We start from the raw sequence: 22,330 nt of genomic DNA, 5'->3' as shown, positions 1-22,330 counted from the left end.
CATGCATTTTTGATGATGTGAGCTTAAATAAATCATCCAAATAAACCGTTTAAAAGAATAACGTCCTGCAAACACACCCACACACATATTTTTTGACACAACATAATGCTGTTCACTTAAGTATTCACACAATTATGCTCCGCAGACAGGTAGCGCATATATTATGCAAGTTGGCCCTAACTGAAAGCCTTGAAAAGGAAACATCCATTTAAAGAGTCTTTGAGTGTGTGTATACAAGTGTTTGTCCTGCCGCCGGATGAAGTAGTGAAGCACAATGTGCAGGTGGATAAAGTAGACCAACAACTAGACATGACACATCGTTCTATTTTTAGTACAAACAGCAGCTTGTCAAAAGTGTGTTTCTGGGTTTTCTTCAACAGTACGTGGCAGCTGGCACATCAGTTACCTGGGGCTGAAGGGGAGCATGAGTCAAGAATTTGAACAACTGCCATACAGTTGACAAGGTCAACTTCCTCTTTAGTACACACAGATACAAATGTATATGTATGTATACTGTATATAATTCATTTGTATGCATACCTGCATACGGTAGAGACAACTCACACACTGTACACACACGCTCACAAATCCATCAAATTTACTTCTAGATCATCAATATCATTCATCAAACTGTAATCCAATTATTTTACTCTACTTTAGCTTACTTTAGTCTGTCTGCATGCTTCTGTCTGTCTTCATGTTTCGCTCTCTTTCACACAAATACCCATCCATCTCATTTCCATCAGCTTCACTTCTCTCTCCTATCTGTCAAGTTACTCGCCACGCCACACTGTCCAGTAAAGCAGACATGCCACGTAACGAGACAAAAGTTGGGCAACAGTCACACTGACGTACACATACACACAAACTCATACTTTCCCTCAGTAGGTTTCCTCAGCCTCGGTTTAATACGGGCTACTGCACAGGGAGAAAATATTACATTTCTACTACTGTTTGGATTCAATCATTTTCCTCTGACTACTAGGTTTGAAACCATCAATTTCACCTGCTGCGCGAGAGAGAGGGGGAAAGGGAGAGGGAGAGAGAGAGAGGGCGAGAGAGAGAGAGAAACGCAAGTAGTAAGAGACAGGCACTATGGCAATATGATAGTCCATCTTTCTGTCTTTCTCTGTCTCCATCACTGATGGATGCAGGCAGAGTCATGGAGAAATAAAGAGTAAGAGGACGTAATTGGGGAGGAAACAAGGGAAAGACATCAACGGATCAAGTGACATCAGGGGAAAGAAAGTGGGCAGAGTAGAAGAAAGAGGAAAGCAAGAAAGCCGGGATGACAAAAGAGAGCAACAACATTTAGAATTATGTATAATAAGAACAGAAAGGATCTACCTTCTCTTTCATCAATCCCCCTGACCCATTTGTTCAAGACAACATCTCTAATACCTCATCACTGCTGTCGCAGCAATATGTCCTCCATTACATTAATAAAAAAAAAAAAAAAAAAAAGAAAAGAAAAAAAGAAGAGTCACTGCTTTCCTCAGGCCACGACACCAGAGATGTCATAAAAAAGTGCAACATAATCACTCCTCAATATATCCCAGCAGAGCAACAGTCAGCTTTCTTAACAAGAACAGGATCCCCTAGATATATATTTGAAGCTGTATTGCCAGTTCAGGGCTGTTGGGCCCCGTTAGCCAATTAAGATAATGCAGAGAAAAGATAAATACAGGCTGGGGACATGCCGTGGGGGCACTAGAGGCGCTTTGATTTGCACAAAAGGAGATGTTTATGTTGAGGAGATGGAAAGTAAGAACTTAACGACAGACGGAAAGGTCAGACAAAGGTAGGAAATTCTGCAGGATGATGGGGTTGTTCAGTTGCAGCCAGTGTGATGGCGGTGTGGATGAGGTTATTAGGATGATGTTATGTCTGGAAGGAGACACACATGTCTAGGTCAGCCAAGCGTGTTACAAAACATGATGTATAATGATGAATAGATGCTGCAGCAGGGAACAGAAATGAACCTTCTGTCAAAAGTCAGAAAGTCATCCTACTTGCCAGCATTCCTCATGACAAAGAAAGTTATATAACCTTCCATTATTTATATGGACTGCTAGATTATCCCTGAGAAATTGTTCCTCTTCTAACAATTTCTGCACCAACATTTTAAAGTTGTGACCACTATCTTAATGGGTCATTGAAAGAATAAAAGACGGACACAATAGATGATAAATATACATGTGCACATTTGTATTCTGGGTTAATATTACCAGCATCCTTAATGACAGACATATTTCAATGCCATGTGCTTGTCTATTAAAAGTATGAGACAACAGGAAAAACTGAGACGAGGTTTGACAAGTGTTCCACATCTTGGGTCCCTGTGGCAAAATCTTTTGACAATGGAAAATCTGACCAGTGCTTGAAACTCATTTTTGAAAAGTGTGTGCTCAAACTGTCAAGTGTGGAAAAAAAAACTGCTCTTGGCACTGTGGTTAAGGCCGCAGTACTCTGAAGATGAGAGAGACAACGAGGAACAAAGGGAAGGAAACGAGAGCAAAAAAAGAAAGTACGACTTGTGGTCCACAGGCAGTTTGTAAATTTTCTCTGCATCGTTGTGACGGCGTATCCTGTTTTCATCCACCAGTTTTGGGGGTGTACCTGTAGTGTTACCCATCCTGTCACATTTGTCTTATTCTTATCCTCACATGTTAACTTTTGTTTTGTCATGAAAAAGCAATTTATTTGAATGCATGTGGATGAATATTTCAGTTCACACAATACTGGCCCCCAAAACCATTGCTATTGAATTCATAGGAAATAATAGGTTTACAAATAATTAGGGGATCAGACACAACGTTTACTTTATGTTTTTTCATTTTTATATAGGTGATGCTAATGAAAGCTAGTTCGCAGAGCCAGCGAGTGTTCATTGTTTTGTGTGACACTTCAAATCTGCAGCACTGATAATATTTGGATGTTTAGCAATCCTGAATATACAAGAATAAGATTATTTACATTGCTTATTTTTGTCCATATGCCTTGCATTATCATGGACAAAAGCAGAAAGAATATTTTTGATTTGTTTGAGTTCTAGTTGCAGCCTTAAACGTCTATTTAATTTAGCATCTTTAATAATACAGTTATGAAATAATACAAATTTGGACACTGGCAAAACATTCTCTCTCTCTCTCTCTCTATCCCTCCCTCCCTCCCTCATACACACAATATTAATAACTCAAGTTGACGACTCAGTGAGTGGAATCACACCCATAACAGTGTAAACACAAAACAATGAATGCAATTAGTGTAGAGCAAGGCTTTCTCAGGGGACTTAATGGACGCTGCCGTGTACTAATACAAACACGCAACACGCATTCACAAATACCAGCTTAGAAGAGGGAACGCATCATGACTGCAATCTGGGACTTTACTTTTAATTGGCATTGCTAGTGTTGCATTTTACTCCGAAATGAATCTGCAGAGCCTGAAACCACGTGTTAGGATTAGAATGAAATGCACTCTTTGTACACTGGACAACGCAAAGAGCACAGGCAACTCTTCTTCTTTCAATAGTTTGCACAGGCTCAACTTGCACTAATACAACAAACAAGTAGAAAATGCAGGGAGAAAAAAAACCTCTATATATGCCATTGCGTTTAACTTGAGGATGGCATTGTGTTTTGCTGTGTGCCTCTGAGACAAAAGCACAAATAACAGCCTTAACTTCGATATGTGTAAATGATATTGGCACTCGGCAAGTGCCACACCTCATCAAAGAATGTGTCGCTCCTCTTGCCCAGTGTCTGTGTACTGATGTTGATGAGACTCCTCGAAATAACCGTGTCTTCAAATGTGTGACCAGAATCCTGAAGTGTATATGCATGCTGATGTGTGTGACCATGCACATGTGCGATTGGGTGCACATACGAGCGTCTAGGAATGAGTTCACAGGCAAATACGGCTTCATTATGTCCATGTTACGTCAGCTTCACGAAGCAAACTTCTCTGTATTTATGGTCCCATCTCTAGTTGTGGCTTTGAATAAATAAACTTCAACATAAATAATAATCCCGTCACATTTTCTGTCTCTTCCTCTTGATGCTGTCTCCGTTGGCACGCTATAACATCTGCCACAATAGACAGTGCGGATGCATCTCCACATTACTTCAATGAGCAGAGAGATAGCCATCCTTCCATTTATCTTCCCCCCCCCCCCCGCTGCTCGCCTCTCTCCTCTATTCGAATAAATGTCCCGGCCTCTGACAAAGACTGTTTGCACTGCTTAACAGTAATAAAGATTCACACAGAGAGGCATGAAGTAATCAATGGTGTTTTTTATGCCACTTAGCTTAGGAGTGAGGGCCTGTTTTCAGCTTTAAGCTCTCTCATTAACAGACCAGTTCAGCCTATAATGACTCAACCAAAGGCCGATGGTGGTAATCACTAATAACACTCTTTCCTCTCTCTTGTCCCACAAAAAAGTTAATTTGCTGTGTAACTCAATCAGTTAAAGGTTCAATTCCAAATCTAGGTAAATGTGTAGTTGCAAGGCATTAACACTGCCAGGCCCAGAGTTTATGTTTCCTGTAGAATATATAAGACAGTAGATAAAACACTGATAATGAACTGATAATAGTTTGCAATCCTCTCTAGGGCTGCAATTACTCTTCTTTTCTTTTTCATGTAAAAGGTGTATAGTTTGACATTACCAACAGCACTGAAATTCGGCTTTCAGACCAGCTAGGTGTAAAATATATATATCAACTTTTATCACAACATCACTACACATCAGTAGCTACTAATTTGTCAGCGGTAGCAGGAAACGCTATCTGCACATTTAAATGGTTGTCGACAGAAAGAGTTGTTATCGGTATTCACATGGAGCTTTTCAAAAGGCACTTTCAGTGCCAGCTAACAAGCTGCAGTTGCATCTTCACCTCAGGATTTAGACAGACCATTTCCCAGGAACAATGTTTTAATTTCATTCACACCACTGCTCAGAGTGTTTACCCAGGCCAATGAGAGCTGGGACCCTGCTTGCATCCCACAGTGAGTGGGCAGGCCCCACACTACACCCTTCCCCTCGACACTCCAGTGAGAGCAGAGGCAGCTGACTGCAAACTTTTCATTAGTGGGGATTGCAGAAAAAGGTGGCAAATATTTATCTTTGCACAGATTGCTGTGCAAGGCCTCCACACAAAGCACGCCTCTCGTTTTCTCAGTGTGAGAATCGTGTGGGATGGGCCTCGGTAGCTACTAGCTACGGGTGCTTGAACGGGAGAGTAATTAGTGTATACGAGAGCTAGTCTCGACGTGCGATTCCTTTTGAGTACATGTGTGCCCGTGTCCGTTTTTTTGTGAGAACATCCGTCTATGACAGTGCGTGTCTTTACCTGAGCAAATGTGTGTGTGTGTGTGTGTGTGTGATAAATAACTCACCCACAGCCTTGCAGGTCTTAGAGGCAGGGTCCATCTCGTAGCCTTCGTAGCATTCGCACTTATAATCTCCTTTGTAGTTGATGCAGATCTGACTGCAGGCATCTGGGTTCTCACATTCATCTATGTCTGTGTAGAGAAACATGGCACAAAGACATGGAGATCAAAACAACACTACAGACACACAGCAAGTTATTTATGTCTTAAGAGGAGCACATTTTCTATCTAGCATGTCAACAATCTTTCTCAAAAGAATCTTCACTTCAAATGGAGTTTCTAGGATTTATCTTTATCTTTCAGGCCGAGAGCGTCAACAGACACTATTAGAACATGGTGTGAAAAAATATGCACGCTCGTTACTTGTTGAGTGATAATTGTGAGAAAACCATTTCAATTGAATTTAGATGGATCATTATAGTGTATTAGAAGTTATTTCGACCAAATGTTTAACATTATTCTGTATCATACTGTTTCTAAGTCAAAGAAGGGATCTGGTGGTTGGACATTTTTCATCAGCTTTGCTGGCTTGGACTCATCTTTATATGACTGAATATTGTGTCGACAGGTTATTCCACCTGTCCACTGCACAGATATGTTGTCCTTGCCAGCACAACAGAGATACTCAGTCACAGGGTGGTACATTTAAACAACTTAAACCAAATAAAACCATAAAACAACAGTCCAACATTTTGGGAAGTGACTTGTTTGCCAGAAAACCCACAGCCTGATGAGGAGATCAATACCAATTTGATCTCCCTGAGTTTAGGATTCGGGATGTGTTTAAAGCTCAGCAACAAGACAGAAAGCAGGGGAAACTGCTTCCCTGGCTCTGCCTGAAGTAAAACAAATCACTGCTTTAAAGCTGACTTATTTATGCTTTGGATCTTATCTTGTTCATTGAACTTGTGTAGGAGAAGGAATGCTAAAGTCTGGCAATGTGATTTCAGACTGTTGCATCATTTGAGCTTATTTTGAGTATTCAACGCATAACCAAATCTATGCAACATATATATGAAAATAATGTTGGCATCATGGATGGATTCATATGTAGTATAGATCCACCCAAGAATCTGGGCCTGGCAACCAAACTACGATTGCAATAACACTCAGTGTGTTTGTGTTCCAACTGCCCCCATATCCCTGTATTACAAATTGTGCATTTAAAAATAGTTCTGCTTTTGAGGCGTTTAAATAAGTTGTTTTTGTGCCAGTTTAATCCTGCTTCAAGTCTTTACTCCATTTTTAATGAAAAAACAAGCACATTTCCCAATACTTTATTTCAAAATGTTCCTTTTACCAGAATATGACCGATAGTTAGGGGTTAGAAACTCTATTAAACTCTCACGGAACTCCTATGGTTTATCACAGAGCTAAATAAACAGGCCAAATAAAGAAGTCTTCTACGTTTAAGGAATACTTACCTTGAGTAAACATCCGTTGACAAAACTCTGCTAAAACTCGTGCAGTCTAATCTAAGTGTCATTTATCCAGTCGAATGATCAGTACTTGCCAAACAAATGCATCTTAGCTAAAACCTTATTTAAAACACACTGCACAAACAGTCTGATGCTTGCAGCATCACGACTCCTGTGAGAGTTTGCAAACATGTGTGATTTAGTTTTGCTGTTGTCAACTCATCAAGACTTTTCTCAGTTAATTGATTCTCCGTTCAATGCGGAGGCTTGCGAGGAAAGCAAAGTTCTCTTCAGGAATTCAAGATGACACAGGTTGACTAATTAATAATATATAAATGGTCATTTTCTGGGTGAAGTATTTTGTTTACCTCCACAAGTCTTTTTGTCCAGGAGTTTATACCCAGAGGGACATTCACACTCATAACCAATTTTGCGGTCCCTGCAGATGTGGGAGCAGCCGCCATTGTTGTCTGCACATTCATTCAGGCCTGTTGAGAGAGGGGCAGTGGGAGGACATATAGAGGACAAGGCGGGCACAAGAGGGGAGGGAAGAAAAGTAGAATATGAAATAACTCCAGCAGGCTATTTGACAGAGAACATTCAGCCTGGATAAAGCACAAAGAAAGAGTTGGGCAGAAAGACAAACACCAAAAGTTGAGCATGCGCAGTTTTCATCATCCTGCCAGATGAGATAAGTTAGTCCTGTAAAGTATGTCTGTGTACACATCAAATTTCCACACAAAACAAACAAAAACAAAACACATTGAGCCTAAAAGCAGTAGAAAAAGGATGTATATAGACAGAATATATATATATATATGTGTGTGTGTGTGTGTGTACAGTATAGCAATGGGCCTGTTTGTGTGTGTGTGTTCATAGCCTATAGGCACAGTCTGAGCCAAATGCACCTGGAATCAATCCATTCTCCAGCAGGGAGCTTGGACACGTTTACCAGGTGCTACTCCACAATGATGCCTATTGTTACACAGGCACACGCCGTCCTTCATCCTCTCCTCTCAGTCTCTCCATTTGCTCTTTATTTTTCTTCTTGTTTGTTGTTGTTGTTGTTGTATTTTAGAACAGAAGAACAGATTGGACTCCCTCTCAGTCACGCTTCCTTTATTTCCTTTCCTTTTAGTATCTGTTTCTGCACCCCAGTTTATTCCTTTGTCTTTCAACTACCCTCCAGAGAGAAGAGAGAGATCGCTGCAGAAAACTAAAGCTGGTACTTCATTACCGGCTTACAGTAAAGGTTTAAGCTTCAAAGCTACAGGTTGTGATGTGAGGCAGTGAGACTGGGAGAGAGAGAGAGCAAGAATAGAAATGGACAGAGACTGAGAGAGAGAGAGAAAGACGGAAGTAGACTTTAAGAGACATTTGACTAAAATGATGGTTGCAATTCACATTATAGCCAGAGTATTCTACCAGATTACAACAAATCAACTCAGTATAAACATAGTATTGAGGTCAAAGAAAGTGAAAACATGAACCAACTAATTCATTTTAGCAAGACAGCTAGATAATATACTATATGTATGTGTACAGATAAATGTAAAATCTTTGAAGTTCCCCTTTTTGGTAAATACGATTACAGTATAAATGATACCTGAGACAATTCCAGCTTTGTGTTAACAGTTTGGAAGAGTTCTTTTCCCTTTTCTACATGACAAAACCACAAAAAAGTGGCGAGGTCCATAAAGAAACGTTTGGTGTGGGAAAACTCGACAGGCCTGCACAGAGCTTCGTTGCCTAATAATTATGTGACGACTTCACTAATGCTATTGAGGCTGAATGGCAGCAAATCACTGCGGCAAAGTTCCAAAATCTTGTGGAAAGCCTTCCCAGAAGAGTGAGAAGTTGTTCTAATAGTATTTTAATAAACACAGTTTTGGTGCGAGATATTAAAACCATATCAATGCAATGTTCAGATGCCCATATACTTTGACTCTAAAGGACCCGGAGGAGCTTTGGACCATTAGTTAAGTGTTCTTATCGTACACACACAACCTTTTTACAAAGCTTTGGCCTTGACCCAAGAACTATTGCGTTATCCATGTTGTGCATAATGGTAGTTGTAAGTTATAGCGAAGACAAAGAGGAGGTGCAGGTCTGCCTTTGAGACTCACTGAACATCATGTTTAACATTAATGATATGGTTACAAGTCAATCTCATTACAGTGTACATCCATCTGCCTGGAGATCAGAGCTTGCTGAAAGGGCAGCACTCTCGCATATCATTTCATAGCTCCCGGCTCCTACTTCAGAGCGAGTGAAATGCAGTCCCCCTTAAGTAATCTCTTGAGTCTTCTGCTTGTACATGTACTTGAGCAGCGTATGTTGTTAATACATTTTAAATTACATTTAATTAACATGTATGTTTTTCTCAACAGCCTCTCTCTCTCTGTGTGCAGCTGGATTGCGCTGCTTGTCATGTGAGCTCCGTGACTGAAGTTCGCTAAGTGGTAATTATCTATGGTGTATAGATAATCTGTGTGGTTCCATATGGGTAACGTAGTCCCGTCACGTTTTCTTGGCTAAGATCGCACCAGAGGGCAGAATCGCTCGGCTCTTTGATCATAACAAGGCGGTCGAGAAATGTCCTGATTTCCCCTGCCTTGATAAAATGAAGCTCCGTTTACTGAGAAGAGTGACCACCCACATTACGTAGATGCCTGGGTATGAGAGTGTGTGTGTGTGTGTATCTGTGCTATTACACTAGTGTATATGTTCATCCATCTATGCAAGAGATGGTGAAAGTACTAATGAGTATACGGGTATGTATGTGTGTGAAGAGAAACAAAGACTAATTACCACACTCCTTCATGGGCTCATCAGACCAGTCCTTGCAGTCTTTCACATTGTCACACACCTTGCTGCTGTCAATACACTCCCCGTTCTTACAGCGAAACTTCCTTGCCCCGTCACACTTTGTAACTGTGGTGGAGACACAACACACCGCCAAGTTACAGATCAGTTTTACTGAGCTACATCTCTTTTCAGCTAGAAACACACGATGTTCAGGTACTTAAGTAGGCGTGTTAGGCTGCATTCACACCAAACCAGGCGTTGAAGCCAGTCCTCTCATTCATTTACATGTGGGTAGTGCGTTTAACTTGTGGCGATGGGGACCGCAAGAGTTGCTGGAAAAAAAGAAGCCTGATTTGGTGTGAATGTAGCCTCAAACAAATCCTGCACAGTTGAACCCAGTTAGTATTCTGCAACAAAAGAAAAAAAACAATGCCACCAAAATTCTAATTGCTAACATATTACTATTTATGGAGCAGTCACTTCCAGTGGGGGGGCTTTCTTTCTTTATTTTCTGTGTTTGAAATGATTTAGGTAGGTAGAGTCAATGTGACGCCCTTGCAAACAATATTGTGCTGTACTGAACTTAAAAACACTGGCTTCGAGATAACATTTTTTGTGTATTAATATTTGTAAACTCAGGGTGATGTGTAAGCCATAATGCAGTGAGTGGTTGAATTAAAATATCACTGTGACACTGGGACATTGTGGCGTCTTGCTTCAGCAGTACTTTCCACCCAAAACAATCAGTACTTTTATCAGTACTTTTTTTTTTTGTACTTTCTACTATATCCTCTGTGAATCTTGTTTGCAGTATTAGAGTTGTAATTGGATAGTTTTTTTCTTTTTTTCGGGTGAATCAAGTAGGACAAAAGGACAAAAAAAACAAATGCATGAAGCTGATAATTTGCAACAGAGATTTAAGATTTAAAGAGTTCTATTGCCACTTTTCTCTGCAGTTTACTTTCAAGCAAATAAATAAACACATTTGACGCCCTGCATGAAGTGCATAACGTGAGAAGTTGTTTGCACGTTCAACAACCTATACCTGTCCGACACCTACCGTTTACACAGCCAGCTTCATCACTATAGTCCGGACAGTCGTGAATTTTATTACACTGTTTGGTGCCGTGAATACAGGATCCATCGCCACACTGGAACTCATCAGGTCGGCATGTAAGCAGGGCTGAGGAACACAAACCACACAAACGTATACATGAGAATGAGCTGACCTGTTATTATTTCAGTGAAAATGTAATTTATGGGTCTCATTCAGCCCCATCATTTCCCTTCTATGAAGATGTGCATGTGTGCAGTATCTCTTTTGCTTCTTTAATCAGGCCAACATGCAGTGCGTTCCAATCCAACAGTAATCAGTCATACACCGCTCTTACCTGCACAGAAAAAGCCCCGACGGAAATGAAAACGAGGCAGGTATTCATTCACTGTCTGAGGAAAACCCACATCCAGTGACCTATTGAGTATGTGTGTATGTGCAAGTGTATCTGGGTATTTGTTTGTGCGTGGTCTAACGGCGAGAGCAGCTTTATTTAACTCATTCGTCTTTTTAACTGGCTGTTTAATTATTCATGTGTTGTGTTTTGGGAACGGAGGCAGACATGATTGATGGCTGTGGAGGCCAATGAGTGGAAGACTATCACTGTATCAGGACATCTGGAATAAAACACAGCCACGCACACTGTTTCACACCAAGCGAGCACCCCCACCCACAGAAGGACATGTCCTGTACTGGTAAGCAGACACATACAGGCACATCAAATGAGCAAACTGAAATGCCGTGTGCAAGACGTGTGCACCTTCACATGAACACAGATATGCTTCTAATGCTCAAACTAAAAATAAAGATAAACACGTGTTAATGCTAGAATCAGCAAAGTGAAGAGGTCATAATCATGTGCCATCACAAAAATGTGCTGATTCTTTCAGCCAAATGATTGGGACCTGAGCTCAGCTAATTATGATGAATCCCTGGGAATAGTAATAGTAATGGATTGCAATCTGCAGATATGCTGGCAGGAGCAAAAAAGGAGGGATCCAACGAGAGACACGGTTTGACCATTTCTCATTTACATTAACCTCCTGTCGCCCTTCTCACAGTCACTTGTCTCGGCATGTCTGTGAAGTAACACAAGATTATGGAGACGGATGTTTCAAATAAGATGGAAGATAACAACCAGGGGACGGGTCTGTGTGAGAGCTTGACGGAATAGAGGAGGAGGAGAGAACAAACTGCAGATATGCAATCATTCTCACATTTCTGATTTACATTGAAATGTTGCACCTCCCCAAGCTGCTGCGCTCTGCTCTCTCATTTACATTTTGCAGACATCTGAAACTATTACATCTTGTTTGACACAAACCTCCAACCGCCCACTTTCATTCACAATGTGACGAGCATGCACACAGACTGAATCAAATGCATGGAGTAGTACACACAGCTCCCGTCGCATCAATGATGAAAGGTTAAAAAGTGACGGTTTTACTGAGACAGATGAGCTGACTGGCACATGTAGCCTAGTGGTGAGTTTGATTTGATGACCTGGAAAGTCATCAAATGTTAAATCCTAAATGCTATCACTCATTTGCAGATTGTTTTGAACCACGTTATTATAATATATCCATATCAAAAGCTATCCCATCATGCAGTGCATACTTATTTGACTTCAAAGACAATACATATTAATGATCAAAGGGTTTTGAAGTGCAATGGTCAATTTCATTGTATTTACATTTGTATGTGCATGGAAATCGGCATATCTGTGACTGTACGTGTAAGCACAGGTATGATCTTCATGTATCCAGGTGTCTGTTAGACTTCATATAAGAAGTGGACATAGTCATTGTGACGTCACCCATTGGTTTGTGGCCATTATGGAGCCTCGAGTTTGCCGATTTCGCTGTAACAGGAGTTACCATATTTGGAATGTGGAAGAGTGACATAGTGACGCTGGTAGCTGCAACGAAACTGTCAATCACAGTAAGCCCGCCCTAAAGCGTACGCTGCTTTATGGTCTGTTTGATTCTAAAAAGGATCATAATTTACTAAATGAACATCATGCTGCTTTGAAGAATACTAGAAACTAGCAATTGAGACCATAAACTCATTTTAGCTTACAATGTTTACTGAGGTAATAAATCAAGAGAGAAGTCGGGTCACTTTCTCATAGACTTTCATACAACAGGACTTCTTTTTGCAACCAGAGGAGTCGCCCCCTGCTGGTCAGTAGAGAGAATGCAGGTTTTAAGACACTTCCGCATCGGCTTCAATCGGCAGAACTGGAGGCTGCCGCCTGGTTAGAACACTTGCTTCTGCCTGAGTCTTGCGTGAAAGTGTGTGTGTGTGTGTGTGTATCATGTCGTATGTGCGAGGCTGCTGTCATCTCCCTGAGTGGTGTGTGGGAGTGTGAAGAGGAGACCAGATGGGGGTCTCGCTTGATGAAGGACCTTCACCTCCCACACATGCAAGCACGCACACACTCTCACACCACAAACCTCATATGGTCAAACACATTCAGAAGTTCTCCTTCTGCTTCCACAGATCACATGGTTGCATGGCAACACACTCATGGATCATCAAGTTAGCATTGATCTTCCTTCAATCATTTGGTAGCACAACAACATTCGTCTCGTCGTCTTTGTTCACAATACATGGCATGTCAGCCTTTAAAGTATATTCCTTCAGTAGTGGTGAGTCACACACACAACCATTGTTCCACTACACACTGTTAGTATGCATTATCACCTTCATTAAAGCCTACAGCTGGTTTTAACTGTTCACACAGTAACAGACACATAACATAAATGTTAAAGAACAACATGTTCCTTCATTACGATGAGCAGTTCAAATGTAAATTACAAGCATTACTGAGCATGTGTAGTGACGTCAGGGCTACGTACACTGGGCTAGACTGAAAATACAGTCATGGAGTTGTTTCAGAATGAACTACACTGACTGTGTTGTGTACATTTGGTCTATTCATTAATAATTCCAACAACAGCAGCATTATCCTTTAGAAGCCATTCAGTTACACACTCATTTACACACTTTTGTTACCCATCCATCTCCACATAAATACAATATATCCGCAGATGACTCACGACAGTTTGCTTCATCCGATTTATCCTTGCAGTCTGCGTCTCCGTCACACTTCCAGTTCATGTGGACACACTCCCCGCTCCCACACTGGAACTCGCCCACTGGGCAGCGAGGTTTCTGGGGCTCCGTCCTCCGACTGCAGCGCTCCATGGACTCGTCCGACTTGTCCTTGCAGTCCGGGTCGCCGTCGCAGCTCCACAGGGCAGGGATGCACTCCGAGTCGTTGCAGCGGAACTCGTGCTGGCCGCAGGTGGGAGCCGAGCACTTCTCCTCATCGCTGGCGTCCCCACAGTCGTCATCGCCGTCGCACACAAAGATAGGTGCCACGCATTTCCCATTACGGCACTGGAAGTCTTTGGAGGGGCAGGCCTTGGCATCTACAGGACGAAAGGGACAGGTGGATGAAAAATAGAGGTCAATGTTATTTTTCTTTCATTTTATTAGTGTCATTTATTGTATTTAATCTACTTTAAATCTCATTACAGAAAATATTTTGATAAATGGATTGAATTTAACAAACTTAAGTGAGCCGTCATAAAAAGCCTTCGACCTGAACTAATTTTGGACAGCAGACGTTAGTGCACATGAGAGAAAATGTGAGCTGGAGGACTGATATAGTTAACTTATCACTGCAGATATTCAAACTCCTTGGGGGAGCAGGAATATACGCAGTAATATGTCATTCCTTCTCTAACTGAAAGACTGTGTTATTAAAAATTAGAGTTAATGAGCAGAGAGGGCAATTCCAGATGTTCCTCACTTGCTCCGGGGCTTTTGCTGTCTGGTGAAAGTAAAATAAAGAGTTTGATCAAAAGTGACTGTGCACGGTGCTGAAGAGCACCTCTTTAAAACACACATTCCTTGGAAGTCTTACAGAGGAAAGTGTAGCAGGTGAAGGAGAGGATATGCAGTCACTGTTAGAGTAAATAGGGATAAAGAATCGGGAAGAAAACAACAACAACAAAACCCGCAGGTAGACTTGTCTCATGGGAAAACACACTATGTTATGTATAATCAAACATAAATAAACATGGTCACAACTGCAACTACAACATCTCAACCCTTTAAAACAATGAATGCAACCATTATTACACTGAAACACTCAAGAAAAATGCAACATTGTGCCATATTAAGCACACGGTCGAGAGCATATGTGCAGCAGAAGTCCAGTATGTGGAAGCAGGTGTGTAATGAGCAGAGTTGGGTCACAGCTGCGGGTGTCTGCCGCAGTGCAGAACCCCCCCCCCTCCACGAGTTTGTGTGTGCGGGAATGCTTGGACAGAAATACCCGTGAAGACTGTGTATATTTATGTGTGCGATTGTCTGTGAATGTGTTTATTTCTCCTCCTAGTGTATCTTATTCTAGGAAACTATAATGATTAAACTTTTTATGCATCTGTGAGGGTGGGATGCTGTGTTTTGCTGGCAAACTGCGTGTTTCCTCTTTGCTCTATTCAAGCAGTGACAGTATCTAATTCCAGCCTGGTTGGACAAATCAATCTGAATCATGTACTGTGCTAAAAAACAAACAAACACTGGTCCTTTGATGTAACGCTCTTCTCTGGGCGACCGACATAACCGCTTTACACTCTCTCTCTCTGTTACCTTCCCACACAGTGCGCCAAAGGGACTCATTATGATAATAGGCTATTGGATTCCCCGCTAGCTGTTACTGCTAGCATGCTAATCATCTGCACTCAGATCTAAGTCATTTAATTAACATGAGCACATAAACAACATCAGCAGCAGCATCCCGGCAGAAGCTCAGGTGGTTTGGGGGTCACGTAGGGTGTTTGTGAAAACAAGTACTCAGCAAAGTGAAAAAGTGATTATTTAAAAAAAACTTTTCATACAAGCAACAAGAGGGTTTTTGTTTATGGAAATTACAAACACATTTCTGCTTCATCCCAGAGGTTCATGAAGGGTTGAAAGTCAGACTAAACACCTTAGTTTGTTTCATTAAAACAGAAAGCTTGGTCAGCCGGGTGTGCTGGCTGTAAACAGCAAGGCTGGGATAAGGAGCTTATTAGTACGGCTCCCACTGGGATATTGAGCTACAAAAAAAGAGACAGTTTGCTCTTGCTAGCTTTATTTCCACTACAGGAACCAGCAGGTGGCTTGCAGTTTATCAAATTTATGTCTCATGATAAAAACAACTTGAGTCCGAGTTTGAAAATCACAGCAACACAGGCTGTTTAAAAGCCATTCTTACACAACATCTTACACGACGTTCGGGAAGGCATCTATCTTTCGTCTTTAGGTTTTCCCCATCCTTAGATCACAACACATTACAGCTATTAACTTAGTTTCTGTTACACTGATAACAGAAGACTGAACCCCGGTCAATATGGAAACATGCTGTATCTGGGGTCACATAGGATCCCACAGACCTGGTGCTCTCTGTTTCAGAGAAGATGATTACACCCACCCAACCCCCACAGTTCTGCTCTCTGTGCACGTTATCTGTCACCTTCTATGCACCGCCATTACAAGGAACTTTAAAAGTTGTAGTGATGTTTGTGCTGGAAGAAAAGTATCATCTTCCTGTTTTTTTGCACTAAAGGAATTCCCCTTTGTCTTGTTGGGTAATACAGAAGATTTCCTTCGAAATCAGATGGTTTAAAATGTATAAATGTACAGAAGACATAAGATGCATGGGAAATCTGCCTTATTGCTTCTAAATCATTGATATGATTTACTTAAAATGCTTTATTTGACATGTATTAGCCCTGAAACCTTTATGAACTTCTGGTATTTGCCCTCTTCCAGGATGAACTCCATATAGAGCAAAAAGGTCACTCCAACTGTGTGATACGTTAGTCCCTTCATCCTATCACCTGGCTGCGTGAAAGCTGACACACGCCAAGGAGACTTTGGTCAATCACTCAGTGAAGACGGTCCATCTGTTAACACAGGCCAAAACCAATCCTCAGAGACAGAGAAGGGGGAGACTGAAGAGGAGGCAGGTGCTCAGAGGAGCACATGGGCTGATAGATCCGTTGATAGATTTGAGAGTAGAAATGTCCTTTCCCACCATAAGGGACCCATCCCGAGAACAGCAGGCAGGCAGGTTTAATAGCAAATAAGGGTAATGAGGATAGACGGTCAGATGTGACAGGTAATAGAATATATTACAGCCAACAAACTCTGTCATTGTAATCCAACCTTATGGTGGATTTCAAAATAAAACTATCAGTGATACTTGTTTAAGTAACTTATAATGAATGTCCCAGAAATCCTGTACTAAATCTGACCCAAAAACAAAACAAAAAAGCAAGTAAGAGTTGAGGGGAATCAGTGTTACACTGCACAGTTACAGTCTTCTCTGTTAATTAAACACATCCATTCAATAGATTATTCTACCAATTACAATTTCCAATAGGTAATCAGTAATCGGGTACTGATTACATCTTGACAGTAACCTTCCCCACCTGCAGGTGATTGTGTTTAACTCGGGGTCGAAGCTTTCTATCCATCCATCCCCAGACCCTCCACTGGACAGCTAATAGATGGAGCAGAGAGATAGCTCATTGACCTTGATCTGAAGGACAATTTAACTCTCTTCCAGCATGGACCAGTCCAAAGAAAGCAGCTGCACGCACACACACACGCGTAGAGGAAAAGATATGTCATCTCTCCCGAACACAAATCGAAAAACCTTACTTCATGCTTCTCTTTATTGAGTCACTGGTTTTAATGTTTCTGGAGCGTGGAATCCAATCAGACTCTGGTCTAACATGTCAGCCGCTGAGCCGGGGTGTGGGAGCATGTACACGTGTGCACAAGAATACACACAATTTCGCCCACATATATACGCTCAGAAAACCTCAGTTCACCAGGTGTTCTAGCAGAAAAGCAAGCTGACGGATCACAGATCAGCACTAAAAACCAGAAATGGAAAATAAAACATTTACTTCGCAGCACTGTGTAAAATGCTGCATTTAACCGTAAACAGAGACACGTCTGCTCTACAATCAGCTGGAAAACAGACGGTAAAAGCTGAAGGCATTTTAGTTTGGAGAGTAGGCTTAATGGGCCATATCTTAGACAAGCGACATGTTCATCTACTCTGTAAAATATCAATATGAATGCCTTATCTTTCACACGAGAGCATCAATAAAAAAAACAAAATCCGTGTTGAGTCATGCATGCCTTGTACTGTCAGATACACAAGGGTAATTGCAAACAAATCGCCATCTATATTCATGAGGAATGATGGGATAAAAAAAATTTAATTCCAAATGAGGGGGGGAACATTTTTGTTCACTTATTCAACATTTATTAAAATAACAGCCAAAACCACATCCAACACTTCAGTGCATGTTTTCATCAGGGCTGTGCAGGATGAGTATCCAGTGCCGCAAAACATTACTTTCACATGGAGCTGGGCAGGGCATCAGACGGTGGAGTTTTGCATAGTTCTGCCTGAGACCGGTGTTGTTGCATGACCCGTCACTTTGCACACTCCATTTTCCATTGAAAAGCTAACCTGATAAAGCAAGATCCCCCCCTCCCCAAAACAAAGGCAGAATGTCATCTACTCAGGGGGGCAGAAAAAAAACCTAAATCACAGAAGAGGCTAAATGCCATTTTCAAAAGAAGTGCTCCAGTATTAAAAACACAGAGGGTCTGAGCAGAGGAGCCATGGTGATGCATCATGTATTCATATATTTGTGCAAATTATTATAACCGGTACCTTTGTCAGTGGAAGATAATCCTCTTTATGCGCAGTGACAACTGACAAATTGAAACTAACTATGCATTGCAACATTGCTTCCTAAATAGCAAGCAAGCTCTCTGTCAAGATGGTAGTAATGATGGCTGACCCACTTCACCAACTCCACATTGGAAATTTACAGGAATTACATTTTTTTTTTAAGGTCAAATCTGTGAGCTATTACTTGAAAAAAAAATAAATAAATGAAACAATGCCAAAATGATCAGTTTCTTGCACTCCACAGCACTCAGGCACATATGTGTGTATTGAGTCAGTATTTTTAGGACACTTAGCTAATGTAGCATATGCTATGTATGAAGCACCATTACCCTTGATATTAATAAATCAGCAAAACGTTAGTGGAAGAAGGGTCCCAGAGGCGTTGGCATCCCAGCGTTTGTAAAAAGGTGGTTGTGTGTTGCAGCGGTCTAGAAGTATTAGCCTGCCACTTAGATGGGGATTTAACGCTGAGGAGCTTAGGAGGACAAGACGGGAAAGAGGCAGTTTTAGATCATACTTTTGGATACTTTTAGATCAACACATTCTGCAGGAGGGCCCTGTGTGTGTGTGTGTGTGTGTGTGTGAAGACACATGTAGACAACTTGACATGAAGTCTCTCTCAAGGGCTCTCACAAAGTGTTTATCAGTGCTTTGGCTACATTAGACCTTTGAAGCAACAGCTCCGGGTGGGTGGATGGCAGCATGCACACACACACACACACACACACACACACACACACACCAGACAGGCCCTAAGCCCTCAGCTCTTCGACTTGCTGTTACATGAAAGTGATCCCCTTTTCCTAATGGAATAGATAGACAGACAGTGAGGAGAGATGAAATTCAGAATAGGTTCATCACTGACTGACAAACGGAAGGCAGCTTCAGAAGAAATTCACTTTCCAACAGCCTGGCCAAATGGGGTTTACCAGGCACAGAGTCGACACTACATGTTCGGAGCATTGGTTGGAAAGCGTCATCAAATAAATATGATACAACATGCTATAGAAATATCGTATTACTCGACATGCTCACTATGACAGTATGCAGTATTTTCCTGCTAACGTATCTTAATGAAAACAAAGCAAAGTCCTCAGGGATTCAAACTGATGCCTGCTGATGCAGTGAGCAACTGTGCTGATCACTTTCTACATGACTTATCTTTCAACAATTTTCACCTAAAGTAAAAAAAGCTGAGAGAAAAAAAAGAAAGAAATGAAATGCAGAGGTAAATATATCTGCAGCCATGAAGGGTGAGCTATAATCTGATTTTGGATTTGCAATAAACTGAAGCTTCAATCATATATGTGGGTGCGCATATATTAGCCGACTATAGCCGTCTCGAGTAATCTACAAAGTTGTTGTTGATATCGGTGCTGAGCTTCCTGAATTTATGGTGTTGGCCATTGTTGAAATGGCTTTTTTAAAATAAATAATCAAAGATGACACCATATAAATAAAACAAGGTTTGGATGCTGGAGACACAGAACTTGTTTAGAGACAGAATCCATCTGAAAACCCAGTGTTTCATTCTCTGGGTTGAGGGTCTCCCAGTAAACTGCAGGCTAGCTTTGGACATGATATTTTACAAATTATAATAAATAAATTAACCTTTTGATAAGAAATGCCTTTATTAGTACATTTTTTCAGACCCTTGACCAAATCAGGATCAAAGTCTAGATTTACTCCACACTTTGCACTTGCGTGCATTCGGACACGTGCATCACTATGAATCATAAACAGTTAGAACAAAATAAATCACAAAAAAATACACACACAACTTCATCTTCTTAATACAGACTTTCTATTCAGCTATGCTAGTTAGATTGTCTTTGCTCAGAGTACAAACATGTCAAGCTGGGTGGGAAAAGCCACTGAAAATAAGAGGACCTCACTGCAGTGTGACAGTAGAACCTGGGGAATCCAAGTGAAATAGCAACAGAGAGAAATGGCACAAAATTGACTTGAGACTGAAACTCTCTGTGTAACCCGATTGGTATACACCAGGGAGAGATTTTGTCTTAACCACCTTTATGATGAGTGTGGACTATGGGGAGTGCATGCACACGCACACACCCGGTATACTGAATAGAACAGGATATTTCAATAGCTCAATCACTGTGACATCTGACAGCAGCTTAGACTTGAATATTAACCGCCTCACCAGCGACCACAGATTGAATGTGTGTGTGTATGAGTGCGTGCAGGTGGTGTGTGACGAATGTCCTTGTGCGTCTCTGTATACATGTGCGTGTGTACTGCCATAACATCCATTGTGGATGCCATTGGTCAACACACATTTCATATTTCAAATAAGTGAAGCCATTAAAGGGAGATTGTGACATGCCATCACTCTATCCTTGTGGGTCCCACAGTCTTAAATCTTACCAGTACCCCCCACCATGCATAGTACAAGTACACACACACGCACACACACACACACACACACACACACACACACACACACAATGCCTGTCTGGAAACTAATTGCATTCCCTGCAATAATTGTGAGGTAGTAAATCTATGAACACATTAAAAATAGGTCATTGTGATTTAGTGAGATGATTACATCGCCACTATAAACATGTAATCCTACGTTTCACCATGATGCTAATGACATAATTACCATTTGAGATGGCCTCATCATGATAGCATATTTGTTTCCCATGTTGATCACCCTCCACAGCTAAACCCACGTTTCTGTAACTTGTACCATCGTCTACAAGTTTACTAGAGACATATTTTCACCCGACTGCCAGAACAGTCTGTCCCTCATTTTTAAATGATGTCTGTCATTGACTTCTAAAATATCAGTATATATTGCAGATATACTGTATTATAATATACTGTATACAAACTACAGAATTCATAAAGTTAAAAAAGACACGTAGACCAGGTAAAAGGTGAGCGACATAAGTACCTCGCTATCTTTAGTAGGTGACGTTTGCAGCTAGCAGTAAATATTACTCATCTCTTCAGACTGGCTCTTGAAAGAAATCTGGTGCGGAAACATTTCGTAACGAGTGCTTCTAGAGGCAAAACTGCTTCATAAATTCCAGTCTTACTTAAAACACTGGGGGCTGTTGTTGACAAAAATAATTATGTTAAATTGACAACGTGGCCACATTTGGACAAATGCGGTAAATGGACTGGTATATTAAGGTTACCTTTACTAGATAGTAGCTGGCTGTCACAAGCTACTTACCAGCTGCTAGCTTTAGTATGGTCAAAGTGACCATACTAAATGGAGTATGTGCTCACCATCTTTTCAAATGGACGAATAAAATAAATCTGGCTTTGAGAACACTCGCTTGCCTGAGGTGGGGTGCTGTCTGTGACCTGCTCGGAAAGCAGCAAAACTAAAAGACCCTTCCTATCTGAGTTTTTTCACGTTCTGTTGCATCCCGCATCCCCCCCCCCCCCCCCCTTCCCGGTCATCTCCATGTGATTCTGAGAGAGTGTGTGTACGTGTGTGCATGCGCAGGCTAAAGGACGGGTTTTGGGGGTGAAGGAGGAGTGAGTAATGTTCTTAAAGCTATCCGAGTCTGAAGCAAGTGCAACCGCCTCTGGCTGAGCAGCGAGCCTGTTTGTGAGCCGGCGCTCCATCACATTACACCTACGCACACATTGAGAGAAGTCAGAGGATTATAAATGAAGGAGAACGTAATGGGAAGAAACTCCGAGACAAGAGGATACCACTCGAAGTCTATGTATGCAGGCACCTCTTCTAGTGGAAATATAAGTATCGCAAGATAAAAGAGGCAAAAACCTCGAAAAACACAAATGTTCACACACATGCACTCGCATATTTCATGCTGTATTTTTTATTTTTACTCTGCTTCGCCCTTTTTGATCCGTTATCAAATAATGGAATAGAGG

At 41.3% G+C, this 22,330-nt stretch overlaps 1 protein-coding gene across 8 annotated transcripts in view; it reads right to left on the bottom strand.

The window, feature by feature from the left end:
- The window catches only part of lrp8 (low density lipoprotein receptor-related protein 8, apolipoprotein e receptor), a 146,222-nt gene that overhangs the window by 26,654 nt on the left and 97,238 nt on the right, over positions 1-22,330 (bottom strand). For all 8 annotated transcript variants that reach the window (XM_031859479.1, XM_031859481.1, XM_031859475.1 and 5 more), the window contains exons 5-9: positions 13,737-14,111; positions 10,681-10,803; positions 9,624-9,746; positions 7,181-7,300; positions 5,401-5,526 (exon numbers count right to left, since the gene is read on the bottom strand). In XM_031859479.1, coding sequence (XP_031715339.1) covers positions 5,401-5,526; positions 7,181-7,300; positions 9,624-9,746; positions 10,681-10,803; positions 13,737-14,111 — 867 coding nt within the window. The remainder of the gene's footprint in view (positions 1-5,400; positions 5,527-7,180; positions 7,301-9,623; positions 9,747-10,680; positions 10,804-13,736; positions 14,112-22,330) is intronic.

This window comes from Anarrhichthys ocellatus, unplaced genomic scaffold, assembly GCF_004355925.1.
Source record: "Anarrhichthys ocellatus isolate YVR2014 unplaced genomic scaffold, GSC_Weel_1.0 scaffold22, whole genome shotgun sequence".
NCBI lineage: Eukaryota > Metazoa > Chordata > Actinopteri > Perciformes > Anarhichadidae > Anarrhichthys > Anarrhichthys ocellatus.
The sequence above is the reverse complement of the archived record's forward strand: the minus strand, read 5'-3'. Positions and strand labels throughout refer to the sequence as shown.